The following is a 22,985-nucleotide window of genomic DNA, read 5'->3' on the forward strand; positions in this document are numbered from 1 at the left end:
AACTTCACCGTTTGTTTATGTGCGACGGTTGATAGCCGTAATCGCCGGACACTGACGAGCGTGTGGTCTCTCTGCAGCCGGCTAGATGCGAACCACATCACGGCGGTGCCGGAGGACAGCTTCGAGGGCCTGCAACAGCTGCGCCACCTGTGGCTGGACGACAACAGCCTGACCGAGGTGCCCGTGGGGCCTCTGAGTCACCTCGGTAACCTGCAAGCACTGACGCTGGCCCTTAACCGCATCACCTACATTCCCGATGACGCCTTCGCCAACCTCTCCAGCCTTGTGGTGCTGTGAGTAACAACTTAATGTCATTCTAATTAATGTGATCATGCACATCTTAAAATCATTTACAAATGATTTAATCTGTTAATTCGCCCATTCATCTGTTTGTACAGCTTGATATTTACACAATTCAGGTTAATTGCCTTGCCCAGGGTGTAATTTGAGTGTCCACATGGGAATCAAACCAGCAACCTATGAGTTATAAAAAGCATTGCACTATACTCTCACGTGCCTATTATTCAAGTACAGCCTCCGTTCCTACTGTCCATGCTCAGGTTTACTGATTTTAACCCCATTAATATCCATTGTTACTCAGTCTGTATATCTAGTGCATCACAGCAACCATAAAATTATGTATAGTCCAAAAACATATCAATAGTTTGTTTATCATTTCTTTGTGATGCATTTTGCATTTTTGTGCTTTCCATGTTTATTTAACCAGGTTGAATATGTGAAATGTGATCATTATTCTTTCAGACATCTACACAACAATAAAATCAAGGAGATTGGCCAGAATTGCTTTGCAGGCCTGGACAACCTAGAAACACTGTAAGTATTTCACTATAATGTAGGGTTTCAAAAATACAGTGGCTCGTGTCAAATGTGTGATTTGTTTTCTTTTTGCGTACATTTTACTGAGCGTTTTATAAAGGTGGAATAACTGATCTTTGAAAAGGCAGGGCTCAGCGATGGCATTTGGACTATGAACAAACAAACATGAAAACCCTGTAGAGTGTTTCAGTTTCTGTTAATATGTAACCCATCTAACTGCATTAACACTTTAGGATCCAGGTTTTTTCATCTGCATGTACCTTGACAAATGCTAGTGCTAAGATTGAGTAAAAGGGTGTTCATTGACCTAAAATTTCATATTTGCAAATAATTTATTTCCTGTGTGAATAAGACCAGCATAAAAAAATTAAAAAGATGTCATCTCATGAACACCGTGGCCACAGCCAAAAATAAAAAGCTGCCTATGTGGTGACATCTCTTTTTTTAAATCTAAATTTGGTGTGCCGCCATGTCCATAGCTTTGTACTATGGTCTTTTTTTCTCACTGATTAGTTTTTTTTTGTGGCAGAGCACCCAGTCAGCAGGAATTGTGAGGAAGCACACCTGTTATCAATATTTAGTGTTTATTTTTATGTTTACGTATTGATAGTTTTCTCAAATTGAACCATGTTATTGTAGTCTGGATTACGAGTTAACTAATGTGATCGATTCAGAGGAGTTCTGCAAGTATGTACAAGATAAGCCAATGCAAGATTTAGATTTGAATAAACAAACTTTTATTTAGTCTAATGCATGTAATGACATGCTGATCTGCCAGGATTATTTATTACTTCTCTTTACCCTTACACGCCACAAATCTGCTGCATATTTCAAGCTCCACATGCCGTGCTTGGTTAAGATACAATATATTGCCACATATTGTGTTTCGCGAAAAAACTTTTACTTTTTCATTTGTAGTAATACAAAGTTATAACAGCTTTATAATAAAATAACCTTTTTTTTATAACAGCCACAGACCATTTGAAAAGAAAGCCTTATACTATACCATGTTATACTGTAGTGTAACATTTTAAAACTCACAATTGCATTTTCATGACAACCAATGCGTTACGATTTTTAAGATTTTCACTTGTGCTACAAAAAGTCAACATTTTGGTTAAAATTCACTGGCAAGCTAGCTAAGTGAATGAACTCATCAGCCAGTACGTTTTCATCAGCCTGTCAACACTAGCCATTGTCAGCCATTAAAGTGGCTTGTAACATATTCTATCTCACTAAGCTTTGTTTGGCCACATAAGCCAGCTTGCTATTGTGTCAGATAATGGCCTACATTGGTGGGCTACCTCATTTAATGCTGTGCTGCACCCAGTGCATTATACGTTTGTTAGTTAGCTGGTTACGCTGTCTTTACTTGCGTGTATTCCATTCTTATGGAATGAAAGAACAGCAAGAAAATGGCCCCAGGCTTCCATAAAACTGCCTTTAAAGAGAGGCAATCGAGTTTAGCAGACAGAGCAGGTTTTCTCTCACGCTGTCTCCCATAATGATGGCAGGCGCTGTCTCTCTCTCTCTCTCTCTTTCTGTCAAAAAAAAGGAAGTTTCAGATTTTTATATTAGATTCGTACAAACTGACTAGTTCTGCCAAGTTTTGGCCAGTGCTAGATCAATGATTAAGTTCATGTTTCATCACACGTTGTAATTTGTTAGGTTATTAACAAAGTACACCCATTGATGTTGGGTTGGACTTATCTCCTGTATTAATCGTATCTCCTTATCACAGTCTGGTCAGGCTAATGGCTCTTTAGGGTTTTGATTATTGAGGCTTCCTCCATAGCAGATCAGCTCAGTGTATTTCCTTGCTTGGTCCTGATTAGAACAGGGCCTCTGTGGTGATCTGTTATTTGAGGTGCTTTGCATAGATCTGGATTAAAGGATTAAAGCAGGTGTTGAAGTGAACGAGGTATCTAGACTGCATCCAGTAGGGAGCGGAAGGAAAATGGAATGGCCTGTTGTAGGCTGGTGATAACCTTTATACTGCACGGCAAGCCAGAGGGGCACCAGTTCATGTGTGTTTTTTTTAACACTGCTATTCTTTTATAATGTAGAGTTGGAGCCAAATGGGTACCGCCAATTGTCCAGAATAGAGACGACAAAAAGATAAATCATGTATTATGCATATTTTAGATGGGATAGTTTCCTCTTTATATCCCTTTGATATTTTGCTGTTAGATGGGAAAGGCCCCATTGGAAGTCATTTTTTAGGTGTCAGGTCCATACATCTTTGATGATCTTTGACGATCACATCAGAGAAAAAAAAATTATGATAATGTTTCTCTGTTGTGAAATATCTTCCACACCTATAATAGGATCATGACCTGGGCTTTATGAAAGATAAGCAGCTGCAAGTTTCACGTCATCTAGTTGTGGACGCCTTGGAGTTTAGGCTGACCGGTAACTTAGCAGCTGACAGAACTTGATCTGAGTTCATTGACATGGACAGTTTGAAGTCATCACAATCAGTGTTGCATAAGCAGAGAACATATTAGAAAGCATTGTGAAGTACAACAACAACAACACTCAGAAATGTACAGGCTTTTCCATTGCTCCCAGGGCATGGCTGCCTGATTTAATTTATTTTGTTCCAAAGATGAAGACCACAGATGAACGTAATTTCTCCCCACTTGAGCAGGACGTTCGTGTATCAACTTCCTGTTGTAATTGCTGCCTAGATAAATAATGTATAGTCCAAGATTGCTATCTTGTTTCCTCTTTCATTGTTCATTTCCTTCTGTACTGCTGGGGATTAGAATGCCTTGACATTTTTAGCCTGGAGGAACCCAAAACATTTTAAGGCCCTAGGTTCTTTTCTTTTATATCTATAGATCTGTCACGTGACCATTTATGTGAATAGAAATGCCTACAATCACTTTTTGAAATCAGTACATTAAATTCTCTGTATGTATTGATGAATTGTGTTTTGAGTAATTATTGATTTATTTGTGAACATGTTTATTGCATCAGAAAGGTTATTCAGCAAAAATGTTACAAAAATGTTGTTTTTTATGTAAAAACAAGGAGTAGATTGTTAATTTGAATTTCAATACCTATTCACAAACATCTGTGCTAGTTAGTCTGCATTGTTACCGAATAGTATGAAATTAAAAAGCTTCCATTAATACTGTGAAAATTTGTATGCTGTTGAATAGCAAACATCTGGGATTAATGTACCCAGACTAAAGCAGTGTCAGTAAATCAGAGAGTCCAGCTTCACTTTTCTAGCAGACTGAAAAGCAGAAAAAGTTACTGGCTCTGATGTGTTTGTGTTTGTGTGTTGCGTACTGTACATTAGTTAGCTTAAGCTACTCACACCTGAAGATTTGGAGGAATATTCATGTCGGCTAAGAAAACAAGTGGCCTCTGCGCTTATGGTTAGTGTGTTCATCTTAAGTGGAGCGCTGCTGCTCCAATCTGTAATTTTTAGCAGAAAGCACTATGCAGTTAGATGTTCCTAACATCGTGATATTTACAGTGTGTAAAACAAACCCTGTTTACCTTCCATGTCCAATTCTGACCTCTATTCCCAACTCAGCCTCTGCTAAGTTCACGAGTATTCACTTCTACTACTGAATTTGAAGTTTTACAGGAGTTTTGTCCTTTTTTATGATAGCTGGATAAAGCCCCTGCCCTTTCCTTGGCTGTTTCTCGAGCACGGAGGTGTTCTGGCTGTACAGAAATCCCATTTGCAGTTATGTGTCTCTAGGGAGTGGTGTTTGCTTAGCAAGGTATTTGCAAGGAAGAGTCAACACTGAGACCTGCCAAAGGATGATTTGCAGAGTGCATTGCAGTGCAGTGTGCGACTCTGCTGAAGCAATTATAAAGGTGGAAAGGTACAGCGTGTGTTTTAAACACCCATCCTTGCCAACTGTGCGGACCTTGGTAGCAACTATCGGCCCATTTTTGGCAGTTGTATCTTGGGATCACAGTGGCAGTGGTTGTTTTTTTCAAATTAGACATGCTGACGAGATTTAAAATTCCTATTAACAGTCGCAGTTCTAGAAGCTCATGCCTTGATCGTCATTTGAGAACTTGTTTCGGCAAATTTGTACAGTCGTTTTATAACAAGTTTTGGAAGTCGTAAACTGTACTGTACATTTGATTTCATGTCACCTGCTGTACACACAGATTCTTTTCTGGTGAGTGACTTAGCAACATATTGCGGTGCAGTTATTATATTTCTGCATTTGATGTAATAGATAATCAAGCCATTTACCTCTATTTGAAATGTATATTTTACAGTTTGTTTTTAAATGGAAGAATCAATGTGACGGGCCATATCTTTTGATCCAAATGCAGCTGTAATAAGATCAATATCTCTCAATGCTTGATTTATAGAGGCCTTTAAGTTTACGTTTACGAAATGTGTTTTCTGAGTTTCCAGGAATTTAGATATGCAAATCATAACTTTTTCAGTGAAAGCCTGGCCTTTGATCCATTGAGATTGTTCCATCTGGTGTTATGCCCAGCTACACCCCATTGTCTGTGCTGCTCCTTCTTTATCTCCTTGGCAGTATTCAGACCGTTCTTAGACAGTGCAAAGGAGAAAATAGTAATTTGAATATAGTGAATATTTTCCTTACCAGTTCTGTTTTGTTTACTTTGCCAGGGAATTGAACTTCAACAACCTGATGATGTTCCCCGAGGCCATCCAGGCACTTCCCAAACTGAAAGAGCTGTGAGTTCAGAGTAGCAGGCTCACACAGATGCACACGCACACGCACACGCAGATACGCACACGCACACGCAGATACACACACACACACGCAGATACACACACGCACACACAGATACACACACACACACGCAGATACACACACACACACGCAGATACACACACACGCACATGCAGATACACACACACGCACACGCTCAAGCAGATACAAATGCACTCGCACACGTACATGCACATGCACACAGACACCGAGACACAATCGGTCACTCCCTATGTACTTAAGCATGCCAGACGCAAGTACACTCAGATGCACGGATGTGTTGTGGAGCACACATGCAGAATTCCACTGATTGGCACTCTCCTCTGTGAACATTCACATAGTCCTAGATAAGAGCATTCTCTAGACATGCGGGGAAATGCACATTTGCATGGTCTGCAGTGGTTATGTAGAACAGGGATTTTCCAAATTGGAGTTCCAACAGGTCCACAGCACAACCTTTCAGGAATACTTCATTTATATTTGCATGTTATGAATTACATATTAGATAATCTTCCAGATTAAACAAACCTGGTTACAAGAAGTGTTATTGCACTTTTTTTACCGTGGTAATATACAGTAGTTATTTGCCTGCATGTTTTAAGTCTGTTTGTGTTGTGTAACTACAAGTAGGTACTGCATTGCATTTGGATAAGGGAAGGGCCCATGCTTGGTCATTTTAAGGGGTCTAAAGGTGAGAAAAGGTTTGGGAACCCCTGAAATTGAGTGTTATTCATCACAGGTAACAGAAGCGAATGCAGATAAATGTTGTTTTTGGCATTAACACGTTTGCATGCTTTTTCCAGCCAGGCTGAAGCTGTTAATTGAACGGATGTGTTCTCAGAGGAATCTGGCCCCTTTTGTCCTCCACTGATGGGCTGTGAAATTCAGCACGGGGGGTTGAGAGATTGATGAATTGTCCAGATGGGGCCCAAAGATTACAATCCCCATTTTTTGTTATTCTTTGCCTCTGTCTCTATTAGACCTGCCGGTTGGAAAAGCTTTTAGCGGGAGGAAGAAAAATGAGGGCGGTGTTCATTTACAATGACACGGTGATCCCCCGGCTTCGGAGAGATGAAAAGAGAGGCATGCCAGAAAGAGGGGGAAAAAAACACATCGGCGATCTGTTCCGCGTCTGCCCCAGACAGGCGCTAAGCCCCGAGAGAGAGAAAGAATAAGAAAAGGGGGACTGTATATAAGTCAGCGTTAGCCTCTCTGCATTTAGACAAATGGCCCGGTTCACCTCGCAGCCCTGAATCCGTTTTCTTCAGCTTCCCTTCGCAGCTATTTTGACTAAATGATCTCGTGTTGGGGCACGGGGCTGCATTGACCGGGTTTTCAGTTCAGTTCAGGTAAGGAATTAAATTTGAACTGTTCTACCAATTCATCACATTTACATTTCCTCCCTATATTATAGCGGATTTCACAGCAACAACATTGCGGCCATCCCAGAGCGGGCCTTCTACAGCAACCCTTTGCTACGTGCTATGTAAGTGCAGATTACATTACATTACATTGTCCAGGGGGACTTGCACAACTTTAGCATTTAAAATATATATATATATTTTAAAATTTATACCGCTGGATATGTGCTGAAGCAATTCAGGTTAAGTACCTTGCTCGAGGGTACAACGTCAGTGTCCTAGTTGGGAATCAAACCTGCAACCTCTCAAGTTACAAATCCAATCTCTAACAATTAAACAACACTGCCACCCAGATAATGTCATCAGTTCCAACACACTTTGTTTTCATGAGACATTTGTCATTCTTAGATGAGCAATCAAATGCACAAGCTACATGGTCTTGTCTTACACTTAATTTGCATAAATTTGGACCACGGTTGGCAAGTATAAAAAAGTGAATTTAGGTGAGACGTCTGGCACAATCTGTAGGGTACACAACTCTGAATCCATGCTACCAAACCCCTCCAGGCTGTGGGTCTGATCCTTCACCATGACACTTTATGTACTGTAATCCCATCTCTGTCTGTAACCCTGGTGTTTTGTTAATTTTATGTTTCTGCTGGCTTTCAGTGCAGGTTTGGTTTTTTGCCACAATTTGTTTATTTTCCCCCAACAAAATGGTTTGTTTCAGTGACTAGGTGTTCCCCTTTTATAAGCAGTTAAGGCCCCACTGATTTCACCTATCAGTCTGAAGTTTAATCAGTTCAAAATGAAACCCTCTTTCTGACAGAATTATTTTCAATATATCTCATTACAGTCAATGAAAGTATTAGTTGATATGATTGATTTAAACAAAAAATGTGAGACAATAACAATTCTTAGCATAGCTATTTCAGAAATGTGGCTTTATGAGAGCAAAACATCCCTCAAGAGACATTATAATGTAGACTTTATAATTCAGGAGTTACAGTTCTGACTGGAATATAATCCAGCATACGCAAAGGAGATCCAGGGCCATATCAATATGATCTTGAACATACAGTCAGTTTCTCATGAAAAATAATATAAATTATGTAAAATATTTTCCTCAAAATGTTCTTTTTTCTGTCACTTTGCAGCCACTTGTATGACAACCCCATCTCTTTTATTGGGAGCTCAGCTTTCCAGAACCTGTCCGATTTGCATTCTCTGTAAGTATTCTCAAGAGATAAGATTACACTAAGGTTATGTGATGTATTTATTTATTTATTTATTGCTAAAAATGAATTCAGTTGCATCCAAAAATAGTTTGTTTTTTGAATTTGGGAGTTTAGTATTTAATATAGTATTTATAGTTTACTTTGAGTACCTGTCTCTCGGCATTGTCTACCATGCTGCCCCAACTCCATCTTAATTGTCATCATCTTTCTCTTCATTATCAGTGACTGAATTACCATAATGCTGTCATCACCATTAAGTATGTACAGTGAAAGACTTAAGTTAGTTTGCATTTACTTGTTATACATTTGCATTACAGAACAAACCAAGGCCTACATATGACATGAATTTCTTTTTATTTATAATTTGTTTTTGTCAGGAACAAACCCTTAGTGCGCAAGTCTTTATTATGAATCCAGTATCTTATTTACTTAAAAATTCAATCGAGAATGAGTTTGTTTTGTATGAAAATGTTTTTGTCCAGGTGTTTCAGTGTGTCTTATCATTATTATTTTAGGAGAAACGTGGTCAGCATCTTTCAAATGATCTGTTTTATTTAAATGTATAAGTTTAAGCCATACTTGATATGAACTATTTAACAATACCTTTAAATAGTTTTTTTGTCCAGTGCTCATACAAGGGTTTGTAATTCATATATATTATGACATTCACATTTTAAAATGGATACTGTCTCGTTTTCTATCATAGTTATTAATTGCTTTGTATCGCAACACCTCATAATTTATGTTTATTATATTTTTGAAGATTATGAATGAAATTATGAATTTCACTAAAAGTTGGTCCCAATTTTTTGAATGGAATATTAGTCTGTTTGTTATCTCTAAATTACCATTGGCATATATGTGATATATAGTAATGTAAATATATATATATGTATTTAAAAAAAAATAAAGTAAATAGAACAGGATGGACCAAAGGATTACTGTCTATGGCAATGATAGGGTGGACATCACATCAGTCACTGGCAAAGTTAAGGCTATAATAAGTCAAAATACAAAGAGTTGAAAAATTTCCCTTATGCCCTTGTACTGCATGTAAGCACACTTAAAGTACTGTGCAAAGGTCAGAGAGCACCCTTTCATATATTCATTTATTATCCTTTTTTTTTTAAACTCTAAGAAAGTCCCCCGAAAAGAATGGGTGCTGTAATAAAGGCAAAGAGAATAAAGACATACTGAAACTGTTCGATAGTGTAGACAGTTATGAAGGTTTTTGTGTCATTTTGTGTTTAAATATATGTTTGCTTTTCTGACACTGAAAAATAAACAACTTGCACTTAACGGCTCTTTCACTGGAAAGTAAATAAAGGAAAGGGTGGTCTTTGACTGTCGCCCAGTACTGTACATCTGTACCTTCCTACATAACAACTAAATAGGCAGACAGCATATTACAGTTGGGAAATGCTCAAGTCTGTTGCAAGAATATTCCTATTGTGTTATGCATGGCAGTGATCTGACAATTGTGTAGATTTCAGTATTGTTGTAAATGTATTCTAATGTAGTTGAGTAAAATTTGGTAATAAAATAATGAAATGGGGAACACTCAGGTTTGACTCAGGTGACATTTGCATGAGCAAGCAATGACTGTCTTCAGTCGTGCCCACTATCTATGATTGAATGTAACTCTAAAGAACCAATTCAACACATATACTAGGATAGCCAATGTAAAAATGATCAGGTCAGCTGAGAATTGCTTTTTGATTATAGTTAGCTAGATATAATGTGAATAATGTAATAATAAACGTATTATTAATACATTATGTTCAGGGCTCTTTCCAAATCTAACAGCATACCTCATTAAATGTTACTGCATATGGTTTGCCACTCACAGGAGGAAGACAAGCATATGACTCATGAAATGCAAATATTGGTCAGCTGCAGGATGTTCTTTTGTGAAAATTTTTAACAAGAGTTTTCTGAAAAACTTTTTTTTTTTAATTCTGTGAATATTTGTAACTAAAAGATAACATTACTAATTGGCAAACATTTTAAATTAATGTTTTCCTCTAAGAACTGAACTGAAAACTCAAAATAGTTTTGTTAACATTTTTCTCTCTGTTCTGTGAAAAACATGAGCTTATACAAAACTGATAAGCCTGACTGACACTGGAGCTTTGTACTTGTACAGCAAACACACAACTACTCTTTTTTTTTGGTCATACAAAGCCATGTGTCCACAAGGAGAAGGTGCTCAAAGGCTCATGGTAATAAAAAAAAGAAGAAAAAAAGCTTGAACCATGAACCACAAACCGAAAGCCTGGCGAGACTCCCGTTGGTGTTTCCACTGCCTTTCTTTTCATCCAGACACTCCTGGCAGTACCTACCCACTGCCCAGCCCTGCACATTTTCTTCAGTCATGGTGAAAGCACTTAAGCTGGCTTTATAGTCGATGTGCACGCCAACACAAACACTCGGTGATATCAGTAAATAATGCAAGAGCCCTTGGGAGCTCAATACATGTAGAAGAATGCACCATAAAGGTAAAAAAAAAAAACAACTTCATTGTTTTGCTAGAGGAGAGAATGGCTGAATTATTTAGATTTAGCAAAAATCAGCAGTAAGTAAATAGTAAGCAATCAAAATTGTAAACATGAAATACCCAAACTGCATCCTAATGACAGCTGTTGTTTTATTTATCGAGGCCCCCTCAATGTCTTTATTGTAGTAATGACAAAAAAAAAACTATGCCGGATCTTTTACATAGGGTGACGAAAATGCTGTTTTGTGAGTAGTTGTGCAATTGTATGTATTATAATTATATGCAAAAGTGTTACTTGATATGGATGCAATTGCTCTCAAAGTAGAGCTGGCAGTCTACACTTTAGCTTCATATTCATTGTTTTGTTTCAAATCCAGTGTGCTGGACTACACAGCCAAAACAACAAAATTTGTGTCAATGTCCCAGTACTTCCTGTACTCCCAGTATATGCAATACTTGCATCTGAAATATATATATATTCTTATATCTTTTATAAACGATGTATGATACTGTCTCCATTTGGCTGTGCCTGAGAGAGTGGTGTTATGAGATTACTTCTGGGATTAAGATTTGTAGAAAATGAAAAAATATATATATTGTTCACAATGACAGTGATGACAGTGACCCAAAGGGAGATGCACGTTTGAGGTCCATTTTACTTTCCTGCCTTAAGCACTGATGGAAAGCATTCTTACTTATCCCACACATTTGTTTTAGGATGCTCCGTGGAGCCAGTTTGATGCAAGATTTCCCCAGTCTCGCTGGGACCGTCAACCTGGAGAGTCTGTGAGTAACCAACCTATAATGAAAAAAAACTTAATAGAACTCATCATGACACACCATTTATATATACAAAGTGCCAACCCAGTGCTCACAAACCTCTGTTCAGTCATAAACTTAATCTGTGTGTCTAAATTGTGAACTGTGCTATGAACATCTGTTTTCTGCATATTTACAGCAGTTGTCTTTGGTTAGATTTACCTTTTTGGGACTAAACTGTATATAAAAAGATGCCTAAATATCTGCCTGTGCCACTCTATATACAAAAGAAAAAAAAAATTATGACATGTTGAAACCATAAATCTATATATATATGAGAAACAGTTTATATATTAAAACGTTCAGTCCATATTGATGTGTGTGTGTGCAGGTGCGTGTGTGCTTGTGTGAGATTTCCAAGCCCGGTTCAATACATTTTTTATACACACTCACACACATACACACTTTTTATGTATTTTATGTTTTGCTCCTGATTTTTTTTTTTTCAGAACACTCACTGGGACGAAGATCAGTGCCATCCCAGCTGGACTTTGTGAGGATCTAAAGTTTCTACGTACCTTGTACGTTCCACCCTGCTAAACTCTAAATATTCCTCCTTCCTACTCTTAGAAAAACCGTTTCCAAGTCATTAGACTGCCTGTGAATCATGCCAAAACCTTTATCTGTCAGTGTGGCAACAATACAATTAAACCAATACAGAGACTACCGCTTTGAAGCTACACTACATGGCCAAAAGTGTGTGGACACCCAAACATCATTCCCAAGTGCTTGTTGAACATCTTATTCCAAAACCATGGGCATAAATATGGAGTTGGACCCCCCTTTGCTGCTATAACAGCCTCCACTCTTTTGGGAAGGCTTTCCACTTGATTGTTGGAACATAGTTGCAGGGATTCGCTTCTTTTTCAGCCACAAGAACATTAGTGAGGTTGGGCACTGATGTTGGGCTTAAGGGCTGGCTTGCATTCGGTGTTCCAATTCATCCCAGAGGTGTTTGATGGGGTAGAGGTCAGGGCACTGTGCAGGCCAGTCAAGTTCTGCCACACCAAACTTGGCAAACCATTTCTTTGTGGACCTTTCTTTGTGCACAGGGGCATTGTCATGCTGAAACAGGAAATGGCCTTCCACAAACTGTTGCCACAAAGTTGGATGCACACAATTCTCTACAATGTCATTGTGTGCTGTAACATTACGATTTCCTTTCACTGCAACTAAGGGGCCTAGCTCAAACCATGAAAAACAGCCCTCTACCTTTATTTCTCCTCCACATAACTATAGTTTGCACTATGCATTTGGGCATGTAGTGTTCTCCTGGCATTCGCCAAAACAAACTTCATCTGTCAGACTGCCAGATTGTAAATCACTCCAAATAACGCATTTCCACTGCTCCAGAGTCCAATGACGATGTGCTTTACACAATTACAGCTAATGCATGCCATAGTGCATGGTCATCTTATGCTTTTGTGTGGCTGCTCAGCCATTGAAACCCATTTCATGAATCTCCAGATGAATAGTTCTTTTGCTTCCAGAGGCAGTCTGGGTAGCCAGTTGGGAGTGTTGCAGACAGACAATTTTTACACGCTATGCACTTCAGCACTCGGTGGTCCCGTTCTGTGAGCTTGTGTGGCCTACCATTTTGCGGCTGAGCTGTTGTCGCTACTAGATGTTTTCAGTTCACAATAACAGTACTTGACCGGGAAAGCTCTAGCAGGGCAGTAATTTGATGAACTCACTTGATTGAAAGGTGGCATCCTATGACTGTGCCACGTTGAAAGTCACTGAGCTCTTCAGAGTGACCTGTTCTACTGCCAATGTTTGTCTATGGAGGTTGCATGGCTGTATGCTTGATTTTGTGCACCTGTTAGCAATGGGTGTGGCTGAAGTAGCCAATCTCACTAATTAAAAGGGGTGTCCACATACTTTTCTGCCATGTAGTGTATGTACATAATTTCATACACTTAGAATATCCACAACATTAACTGAATCATGATAATACAGCTATAACATTTCCTGATTTACATACTGCTTGTGTAGTCACTAGCTATAAAATGTGAGACACATTCAAGCCAACTGCAGTTTTGCTAGGTCTGACAGTGCTGCATATTGTTTTGCACTTTTGTACATGACACTACAACAGTATTACTATTGTTTTTAACAAACTTAAAACTCATTGGCTTTGTCTCTAGTTTAAACTTCAAGGTGAATTGCTACAGGTCTGCGACAGTAACCAACACAGATTTATGTGTATTGCGTGTCATTTCAAAAAGTGGTGGTGTTTAACGTTCCAGAAATACTGACTATATTACATACTTAACTTGGCTCTTACACTTAGTGATGTTAATTTTTATGGGAATCACTGAAGAATGCAGCAGCAGTTCTACAAAAGAGTTTACAGTACAAAGATGGCTAATTAGCCAGTCATCTATGCTCCAGGTTGCATAGCTGCATTGTGGGTTCTCCAGCTGAGTTTTGGGATAGCAAAATGTCTGAAGTATGGCAGTTGATTTGGGCATGACAGTCTTGTAGTCTGAAAAAGACCGTCAGTGCCCAATGATGTAGCATACAATGACATTCTAGACGATTCTGTTTCCCCAGCAGTTTGGGGAAGGCCCTTTCCTTTTTCAGCATGACAATGCCCCCAGGTACACCTTTTAGAAATGGTTTTGTCAAAGTGTGGAAGAACTTGACTAGCCTGCACAAAGCCCTGACCTCAAACCCATCCAACACCTTTGGGATCAATTATAAAACCACTTGCGAGCCAGGCCTAATCGCCCAATCAGTGCCCAATCTCACAAATGCTCTTCTGGCTGAATGGAAGCAAATCCCTGCAGCAATGCTCCAACTAGTATAAGGAGAGTGGAAGTCATTATAGCAGCAAAAGGTGGATCTACTCAATGTTAATGGCCATAATTTTGGATGAGATGTCGTATGTCAGGTGTCCAAATAATTTTGACCATGTAGTATATGTCTGAAGTATATGGCAGTTGATTTGGGAACTGACAGTCTCGTGGTCTGAAAAAGACTCAGTGCCCGATGAAATATGTTTAAAGTATATGGCAGTTGATTTGGGCACTCACAGTACTGTGGTCTGAAAAACAAATTGGTCCCTCAAAGGGTTGGCAGCCTGTTCACTGTTGCAGTCTCTCATTTTCTGTTTACGTTGCCTTACAAGCTCTGTCACTTGTTGCTCGTTCATGTCTATGTTTTGAGTAGACTGTAAGTTTATACATTCCGTGTGTCACCCATTCTTTAGAATACTCAGAATAGTTTATATTTTGTTGGGGGAGTTTGTTCCACCAATTAAATGTTTGAGAATAGTCTTTTCCTTGACCTGACCTATGGAACTCTAAAACACTGTTACAGTATTCCAGTTCTGTTTGCAACAGGAAAGGGTAATATTTTATGAAAGTAAATTTGACACCAAAATACTTGGAAAATTTTTGATTGAATAGACAGGAGAAAGTACCTTACTACACTGGGAACTAGTGGCGTTGTTTCAGTTTGGTTCCGATTTAATGCGCTACTTGACATGCTCTAATGAAAATCTACAGAAAACCTTTGACCCTGTCATTTTATTCCTCTTTGTCCTCAGAGATCTTTCCTACAATGAAATAAAGGACCTCCCAGTCTTTCAGGGCTGTTTCAAGCTTGAGGAAATGTAAGTTTGAAACCCTTTTTATGTTGCTCTTTATGAATGTTTCATTGGCAGAACTCTTATGTAGGACATGTTCGGCAACATATCATTTAAGAGCTCTGACAAACTTAAATCCAAGCGGCACTGCATTTATTTTAAGCATAATTTGGAACTGTCACGAATACACTAAAAGCTCTGGCTTTTTAAACTATCATTATTGGATTAAGCTTCGGAATTTAGATTGGTGTCGATGTCTACAATGTTCCACCTCTCCCAACCATTTTTCACACCATGCTAGGTATTAAGTAATATCAAAGTATCAGATTGTATATTACTATCAGTATTATATAGAATTTGCATACTATATAGCATTAGTTAGATGACCAGTAGGTGCTACAACCATATTGATCTAATATAGCATAATGTTGCTTTGTGATGCCTCTGAATTGTACATCATCAGGCTTAGTTACACTGCTGAAAGGAGACTGTTGCCGTAAATCCAAATGAAACGAATCTGATGATGCAGACAGTTCAGTGATGAAAGTGATTTCTGGAATCTAGTCAAGTAAACTTACACTTGATTACACTCAATGCACATGGTCCCTTATTGATCCAATTCCATTTGCATGTTTTAATTCAGCTTGTTAGCAGATGTCTTGATTAGTGAAGGGAGTAAGGCTTGTCAGACATCAGTATAGATGCAGAAATGACCTGTGACATAATTGAAAAGTTGAATTGAAACTGGCATTGCACAAAAGAAACTGGTCGTCTTTATGCCATAAAGCTGTCAACATTTATTTTAGCGGTTATACTCCAGCTGTCACTGTTGGCACTCCGAGTTCAGCAATTGTTTGGCAACTAGCACAGACACGAATGACAGATAGCATCAAGGCTGATAAAACAATATCCTACCGGTGCATTGAATATCGACGGATTTCATTTTTTCATTTATCATTAGACCATTGGACAAAGATTACAGTAGACTAGCATTTAAACCATAAAAACACAACAAAGGACAGTCTTGGATGGACAGAGGTGAATGTGATATTGCTGTCAAAGAGCATAAGGGGGAATGAGAACTGTGAGAAGAGGCATGAGCTAACTAACTAACTGCAATGGTTTATATAAGCGGATCACCATTGGATGCGGTTTTAATACACATTTGGTAAAGGAGGGGCAATTCCAACATGTAGTCAACTGAAACGACCATGTATCCTGATTGCTGATCAGGCATAAAGAGAAAATCATAGAACTGCTCAAAATGGCTGAAGACGCCTGTTGTCCTCAGGTTTGAAAAAATACTCTGTTTTGCCATTTTTCTATTGATTGAGATTGAGACATTCTGGCAGATACAGTGTATGTATGCACTGCAAATTAATCTTCAGTGTCAGAGGGCATTGTGAAATATTTAAATGCATACGTTGATTTGTTTAGAATGTGATTGCATTTGCCTCAGACAGTGCAACCTGTGAACACGGCTTACAATGGCATTCCTCTTGTTTGAAAGTCAGAAAAACTGAATTCACAAAACCTTCAACAAACGTGAGCAGAATGTGAGATGAATGCATTTCGAAATGGAATTGAAACATTTAATAAAGTATCAGAAAAGCTCACAGGAAATTACAACCCCTATCCTTTGAAAAAGGAAAAACCAGTTTGGTCAACCAGCTGTCAAATGTCTGAAGCTGTTGGGATTTTCAACTTGTGAATTTGTTTACAGTCTGGATGTAGAAAACCTCCCACTTGTTTCTATTTCAGGCTTTGATGAAGACTGTCAGTCTTCAAAATTGCAAATGGCCCATGAAGGAAAACACCCAGATATCTTTGAATCAATGCGATAAAGATGAAGAAATATTTCCTAGTTAGACAGTGAAGGCCATATGCTACTTGTCAGTTATGAATTCTGTTGATGAAGAGAAAACTTCATATGGGAGAGTTTTCTCACATAAATGTCAATACAGGACAGAAGAAATGGTAAATCACCTGACAATGAAGATTGTATATTTTATTTATGTTATTCATTTAACCTTTATTTAGCCAGGTTAGTCTCTTTCAGAATCTCTTTTGCAAAAGACACCTGGCCAAGAAAGCAGCTGAAATGCCTGTTACAGACAGTGACGCACTTAAAACACAAAAATGACAATGACACACAAAAATAAAAAAATAATTAAAAATGTCAATTTATAGCACTGTTTGAAATTCACAGAAGCTCGTTTTTATTCACGTGCCCCTACTCTGAAGAGTTTGATGGAATTTTTTATATTTTAATATATTTTATAATTTTATATATTATACTGTATAGCAGCTTGCCTATTTGAAAACAACATATGCCGTGTCTTAAAAATACAAGAATATTTGACATTGAAGAAATAATATTTAAAATGTTCTTAGTGGACATTTTGCTTAATTTCTACATTGCCTAATACATAAATTGTCGGAAGCAAGTGTCATAAAACATTAACATCACTCTGTCATTCTTTTCATGCGCCTAAGGGGTCAGTGAATTATTCACTGAGATGACTGCTGCAATGAATTCTCTGATTTTTTTCACACTTGGCTTGAAATAGAAGCTCCAGCGACACCAAGGGTGGAGCACTGAAATTCAACTTGAGATTCTCTCTGGCCGTTACAAGTGGTACAATCTGTGATGTGACAAGGGCTTTACAGGGGCAGATGAATCATACGTCCGAATCATGTTGTATTCTTCTGGGCTTCCAAGCTGCAAAATCCAGAAGGGGCATCCCACTTTTTGGCATGCCAGATATATACTGATATGGTGCATTTATCTTAATATTCCTTAATCTTCCTTAACATTTTTTAGAAAATACAAATAGCAGAGGAAAAGCTACAGGGATATACTTTTATTCCAATGTGTGTATTGTATTTTTATGAAGGCACAATAAATGTGCATTATTATTAACAATACACTTTTATGCATTTGGATTTCATTGTATGTTTTGCATGTAATCCTGGTACTGTTAAAGGGGAACTTTGGATGAAATCTATTTTTGATAGTAAATTTGTTGATAAAATATATTAATTTATATTTCAGTAATATCCTTTTTGTCTCTTTGTTTTTACAATCTTTAACACACAGCATCCTCTTGTATCGTGCTCTTCAGGCCTACTCATTTCATTTATATTTTGTCACATAAGTAGCTTTTATTATTATATGAAAGGTGGTTAGTTTATATGCCCTCTCATCTCATACAATAAACCCACCAAAATATCTCAATTCATTATGGGGCATGTAGTGAAAAATTATCTTGCGAAAAGCTCCACATACTTCACTTACCTGCAGTAAAAACTACTTTTTAAAATAAAAGTGTTATTCACTTGCATTGGTGCAAAAGTGGTGCTCAGAAGTGTACTAGTGCAATCGTTTTGGTCCTTGGACCTTCCTCAGTGTTTGGTAAACAGACTAGATGACACCCACCATCAGTCCTAAAAACAGTAGTGGCATTACGTTAATGAGCAAGTCGAAGAGGCGTGTTTCAGGTGCCAGACTTGGAAAGCATGGCATCATAACAACTGCAACTTAGAAGAATTCTTTTTTTTTTAATTTTTTTTTTTTAATGTTTGAACAGTGGAGCGATCAATCAAATATAATAACATTGAATTAGACTGAAGTTCCTGTTAAATGTTCCATACCAGAAAACACATTTGTCTACCCCTGCTGCAGCAGACATTTAACAGTGCACCATCAATCAAGATCTGGCTTGATGGAATTAAGGGGAGCTTTCACTGTTGATGCATAGATTCGCACATGAATCGACTGCACACCATGCGTGTTTGACGGGATATGAGGTGGATATTTAGGTTTCTATTCAACACATCCATCATCCCAATTATGGATATGCTGCAGAGGCCGGTGGCACGTGCAGGGAGACCAGCAAGACTGAATTTGTGTTATGGCCTTCCAGACAGGAGACTGGAAAGGCCTGTAGTGGGAATTGATTGGTTGATTTTGGAAGAGGAGAGTCCCCAGAACCACAATGCAGTGATTCATGGCAATTGTGCATTCAGGTTTATTAAGCTTCTCACAAATGTTCTCCAGAACTGTATTTGTGGAAGATGGAATGTGAAGCACAGGAAGTCACGTGGCTTATGCAGCTGTAACACTTCATTCCGATCCATCAAATTCCGACCATACCAGCATGTGATTTTTATTCCTCAATATGTCATAACTCTTATTCAAAGCATCAGGCCGGCATGTGTGGCAGGTGGTCATGCAACTGGTGTTACTTTTCCTTTTACTAGTTTCTAGAAACGCTCTTGAAAGACACTGCCATGTTTTCTTCAGTCTTCGTCCAATGTCGGGTGTGAATGGACCGTCACGTTGTTTTCTTTGGACGTGGTGTTTGTTTTTCCACGACACGAACTTCGTCGTGGAGGGGGGCGGCGGGCTCGGACGACTCCGGGATGGCATGAGGGCGATTCGATGCCAGGCCGCTCGCCAAACCGCCGCTCATTAAAAATGTGTAGCGCCGGTCCAACCCACGAAAGCGGAGCCGCAGAGCTGAGCGATGCGCCGCCGGTCCCGCCTTGTGCCTCGCAAGCCCCGCTGGCTTCTGTCCGCGCAGCGCTCACAAAGCGAGGGAGTAGTGTTTACACAAAGAATGACATGTAATTATGCAGTAAATTTAGATATATGACGGCGTAACCCATTTTTCATGTATAATCTGTCATATAAAGGCAACACCTATTGAAATGTAGTACATATTAAATATTAAAATTTTGAAGATTCAAGTTTTTTTGGAATGTATTATCACTTTTTATCGTTAATTTTTTCAGGCTTGCTGTTTGCTTGATGGCTTTTTATACTCCTACAGTTCAGGTGAAATTCCACAACCAAAGGGTCAATAGTACTGTTACTACAGAAAGATGTGCGCAGTGCGTAGGGTGGCCGAAATCTCGAGCCATATGCGATTTTCTCCGCTTGGGCGGGGGTTCGATCCCCCACCATGTGATAATCTCACTGTGTGTTACCCGCTCTGCATACTACCTGTCTGAATAAAACAAAAATGACAAAAGGAGGATGAACTGTCCATTCTCCTTTTAGGAAAAATGTTGTCTTCTTCTTCTTGCAGTAGTTGCTGTAGTATGGCTTAACTCAGCAGGTATTCTAACCACAGCAGTGTTACAGTAGTATGTATACAGTAGTAGTGCGCAGCAGCAGTGGTGGCATAGTTGACATAGCAGCAGTACGTGCGCAGCGGAGTAGTACAGCAGCCCACAGTGATAGTAGCAGTAGTTCAGTTGTGTAGTACTATAAGTAAATGACAGAGCTGTAGTAGTTGCGGTAGTGGTAATAGCAGTAGTAATAGCAGTAGTAGTAGTAGTGGCAACTGCAGCAGAAGTAGTAGTAACAGTAGCAGCAGTAGTAGTAACAGCAGCAGTAGTAGTAACAGTAGCAGCAGTAGTAGTAACAGCAGCAGCAGTAGTAGTAGTTACAGTAGCAGTAGTAGTAACAGTAGCAGTAGTAGTAGCAGTAGTAGTAACAGTAGCAGCAGTAGTAGTAACCGTAGCAGCAGTAGTAGTAGCAGCAGCAGCAGCAGTAACAGCAGCAGCTGCATTAGTGGTAGTAGCAGCAGCAGCAGCAGTAGTAATAGACATACAGTAGCTGCAGGAGTGAGGTTTGTCTGAAATCCAGCACTTGTGGCTGTACCATTGTTGTTTACATTATGTTTGAATTCTGAGAGTTATGTGGAATTTCCTTCACAGGGCCTGCACAATCATGGCAACTGCTGGTGCTCACTGTCACGGGCCTGTCACTGGCCAAAATAACACTGTGCTCCACTACTGTTCAGCCACAGACGTTTTGTTTTGCATGAGGCTGTGTGTTTACTTTGCCTCATTTCACCTCTGAGACCGTGCAGCATGCACATCAGGGCAAGCCACTTTAGTGAAGTCACCGCTTCGCATTCTGAAAAGCTGGGTAAAGTTTGAAATAGTCTTTTTTCTCTTTCAAATTTTTCATTTTTCCCTGCTTTGCTCATCACTCCTTTGACAAAGGGTTTGCCAAAATATCAGGCTGTGTGCTTATCCATTGCCTTGAGAGAAGACACAATTTAAACTTTAAACTTAATTTTCTTCCTTACGTAATGGACTTTTGTGTTCTTGCAGTTGATTTTTGCTGCAGCAGACACCAACTGTAATATGTCAGTCAATGGGTCTCCTTAGCTTTTGCAAAACAAACCATTTGGGAAAGATTCAGGTTAGATGTGCCTGCTTCTGAAGCAGATTTGTTCCCTTCTAAATGCTGGTAAGAGGCCCATTAAGCCGTCCTTTCTAAAAAGGGACATAAAGTAGGTGTTTTTGTAGACCTGCTGATGGAGATTAAATTGGGAAGGCTCTTTCTGTTTCTGTGAATTTATAGAACTGATCTTTTGCTTTGAAGGAACCAGTTATTTAATTTGTCTTTGATCACAGGATGCCTGGCATAAGCTAGTTTCCATTAACACTCAATTATTTAAGCTTGTGGTAGAGAAAGATGTAGCTAACATGATCTTACACTGTCTGTGGATGTAGCAGAATTAAGATGACTTCAGGTGAGAGATGCTGTGTAAAGTAACAGTATTCACCTGGTTAGCCCACAGTTGGGTGGGGCCCTTCCTTCTAGTTTCTGCTCTGCTGTGGATCATGCCTTGTGCATATTAACCTCATGTGACCCAGGCAGGAGAAAAAAAATAAGTTTAAGTATTTAAATCTTTTGACATAATGCAAACGTTATGACAAAAGTATAATTTATTTACCTTCTCATTGCATGTCCCTGGTATTTTATATCAGATTTAACAGGTCCCTAATACAAATGTAGTTAGATTGCCTGTATTTTAACATGACTAATCTCAAAATTTGGGCATTATTCATATATGATTTTGGAAGTGCTTTTTGTTTGTATGTATAATTTAATGTATTGTAAGAGGGCGTTGAATTTTATGAGTGGTTTTCAGTAAAAAGACCTTTGCCATTATACGTGCAGTTGGCATTACAAATGCTGGTAAAATATGAAAAATGATCAGGTGAGGTCACATCCATCATGAGATCATGAGAAAGTGAGTGGATTATTGAGTGCATTAGACTAGTCAATTCAACCCCCTTTTGTATGAAAGTAGGTAAAACAGTGAGTCATGCTTTGGGGCAGGGCACCCGGAGAGGCTGTCTGTTTACAGTGAACGAAGAAAATTCCAATATCACTTCCTGAGACCTTTTGGAACGATAGGTTCCGAGGGCATTGTTGGCGTGCTTTCCTGAAGTAATAATTTTTTGTTCAACCTCTCTTTCTGCAGATCCCTGCAGCACAATCGCATCCAGGAAATCCATGGAGACACTTTCCAAGGGTTGGCCTCCCTGCGTATCCTGTGAGTTATCGCACGCGAAACGCAGATCCCCGAAAACGCTCGTTTCGCCATGTCTGTGTTGAGCCGTTTCCAACAAGGCGTGTGCGGAGGGGCGCCACAGAAAGGAATAGCATCATTTATAGGCTGACATATGCTTGTGGGCTCCTTTGCAGAGGAAACCATGATCCCTGAATATCTGCAGGCAGGAAGGCAAAATTGTTTTAGACTAGGAAACGGACGCAATTATTTAAGGGGCAAGCGGTGAGTGTGCAAAAGGACAGGTATACACATGGACGAATAGGCACAGCCCCTATCCCCGGACAGTTTGGCAACTCATTTTAAGCTTGTCAGTTTTTTTTCCGCCTCATTTCTATTATTATTCATCTTTTTCTTGGACGTGTCCCAGAATATACACCACGGAGCCCTTCCTTCACAGAAAAAAACCGAAAGGGATTATTGCTAGAGAAATGCCATTTCAGAGTTTTCTCACTACTAGAATATATATTTTTTTTAGTTAGTTTTTTAGTGTTTCTATGTATAGAAGCAGTGCATTCCATTAAAGGGATAG

General features: G+C 39.0%; 1 protein-coding gene across 3 annotated transcripts in view; it reads left to right on the top strand.

The window, feature by feature from the left end:
- The window catches only part of lgr4 (leucine-rich repeat containing G protein-coupled receptor 4), a 79,066-nt gene that overhangs the window by 46,070 nt on the left and 10,011 nt on the right, over nucleotides 1-22,985 (top strand). For all 3 annotated transcript variants that reach the window (XM_064335788.1, XM_064335789.1, XM_064335790.1), the window contains exons 5-13: nucleotides 78-293; nucleotides 763-834; nucleotides 5,462-5,530; nucleotides 6,982-7,053; nucleotides 8,086-8,157; nucleotides 11,381-11,449; nucleotides 11,932-12,003; nucleotides 15,036-15,101; nucleotides 22,367-22,438. In XM_064335788.1, the coding sequence (XP_064191858.1) occupies nucleotides 78-293; nucleotides 763-834; nucleotides 5,462-5,530; nucleotides 6,982-7,053; nucleotides 8,086-8,157; nucleotides 11,381-11,449; nucleotides 11,932-12,003; nucleotides 15,036-15,101; nucleotides 22,367-22,438 (780 nt within the window). The remainder of the gene's footprint in view (nucleotides 1-77; nucleotides 294-762; nucleotides 835-5,461; nucleotides 5,531-6,981; nucleotides 7,054-8,085; nucleotides 8,158-11,380; nucleotides 11,450-11,931; nucleotides 12,004-15,035; nucleotides 15,102-22,366; nucleotides 22,439-22,985) is intronic.

Source organism: Anguilla rostrata, chromosome 5 (genome assembly GCF_018555375.3).
Source record: "Anguilla rostrata isolate EN2019 chromosome 5, ASM1855537v3, whole genome shotgun sequence".
NCBI lineage: Eukaryota > Metazoa > Chordata > Actinopteri > Anguilliformes > Anguillidae > Anguilla > Anguilla rostrata.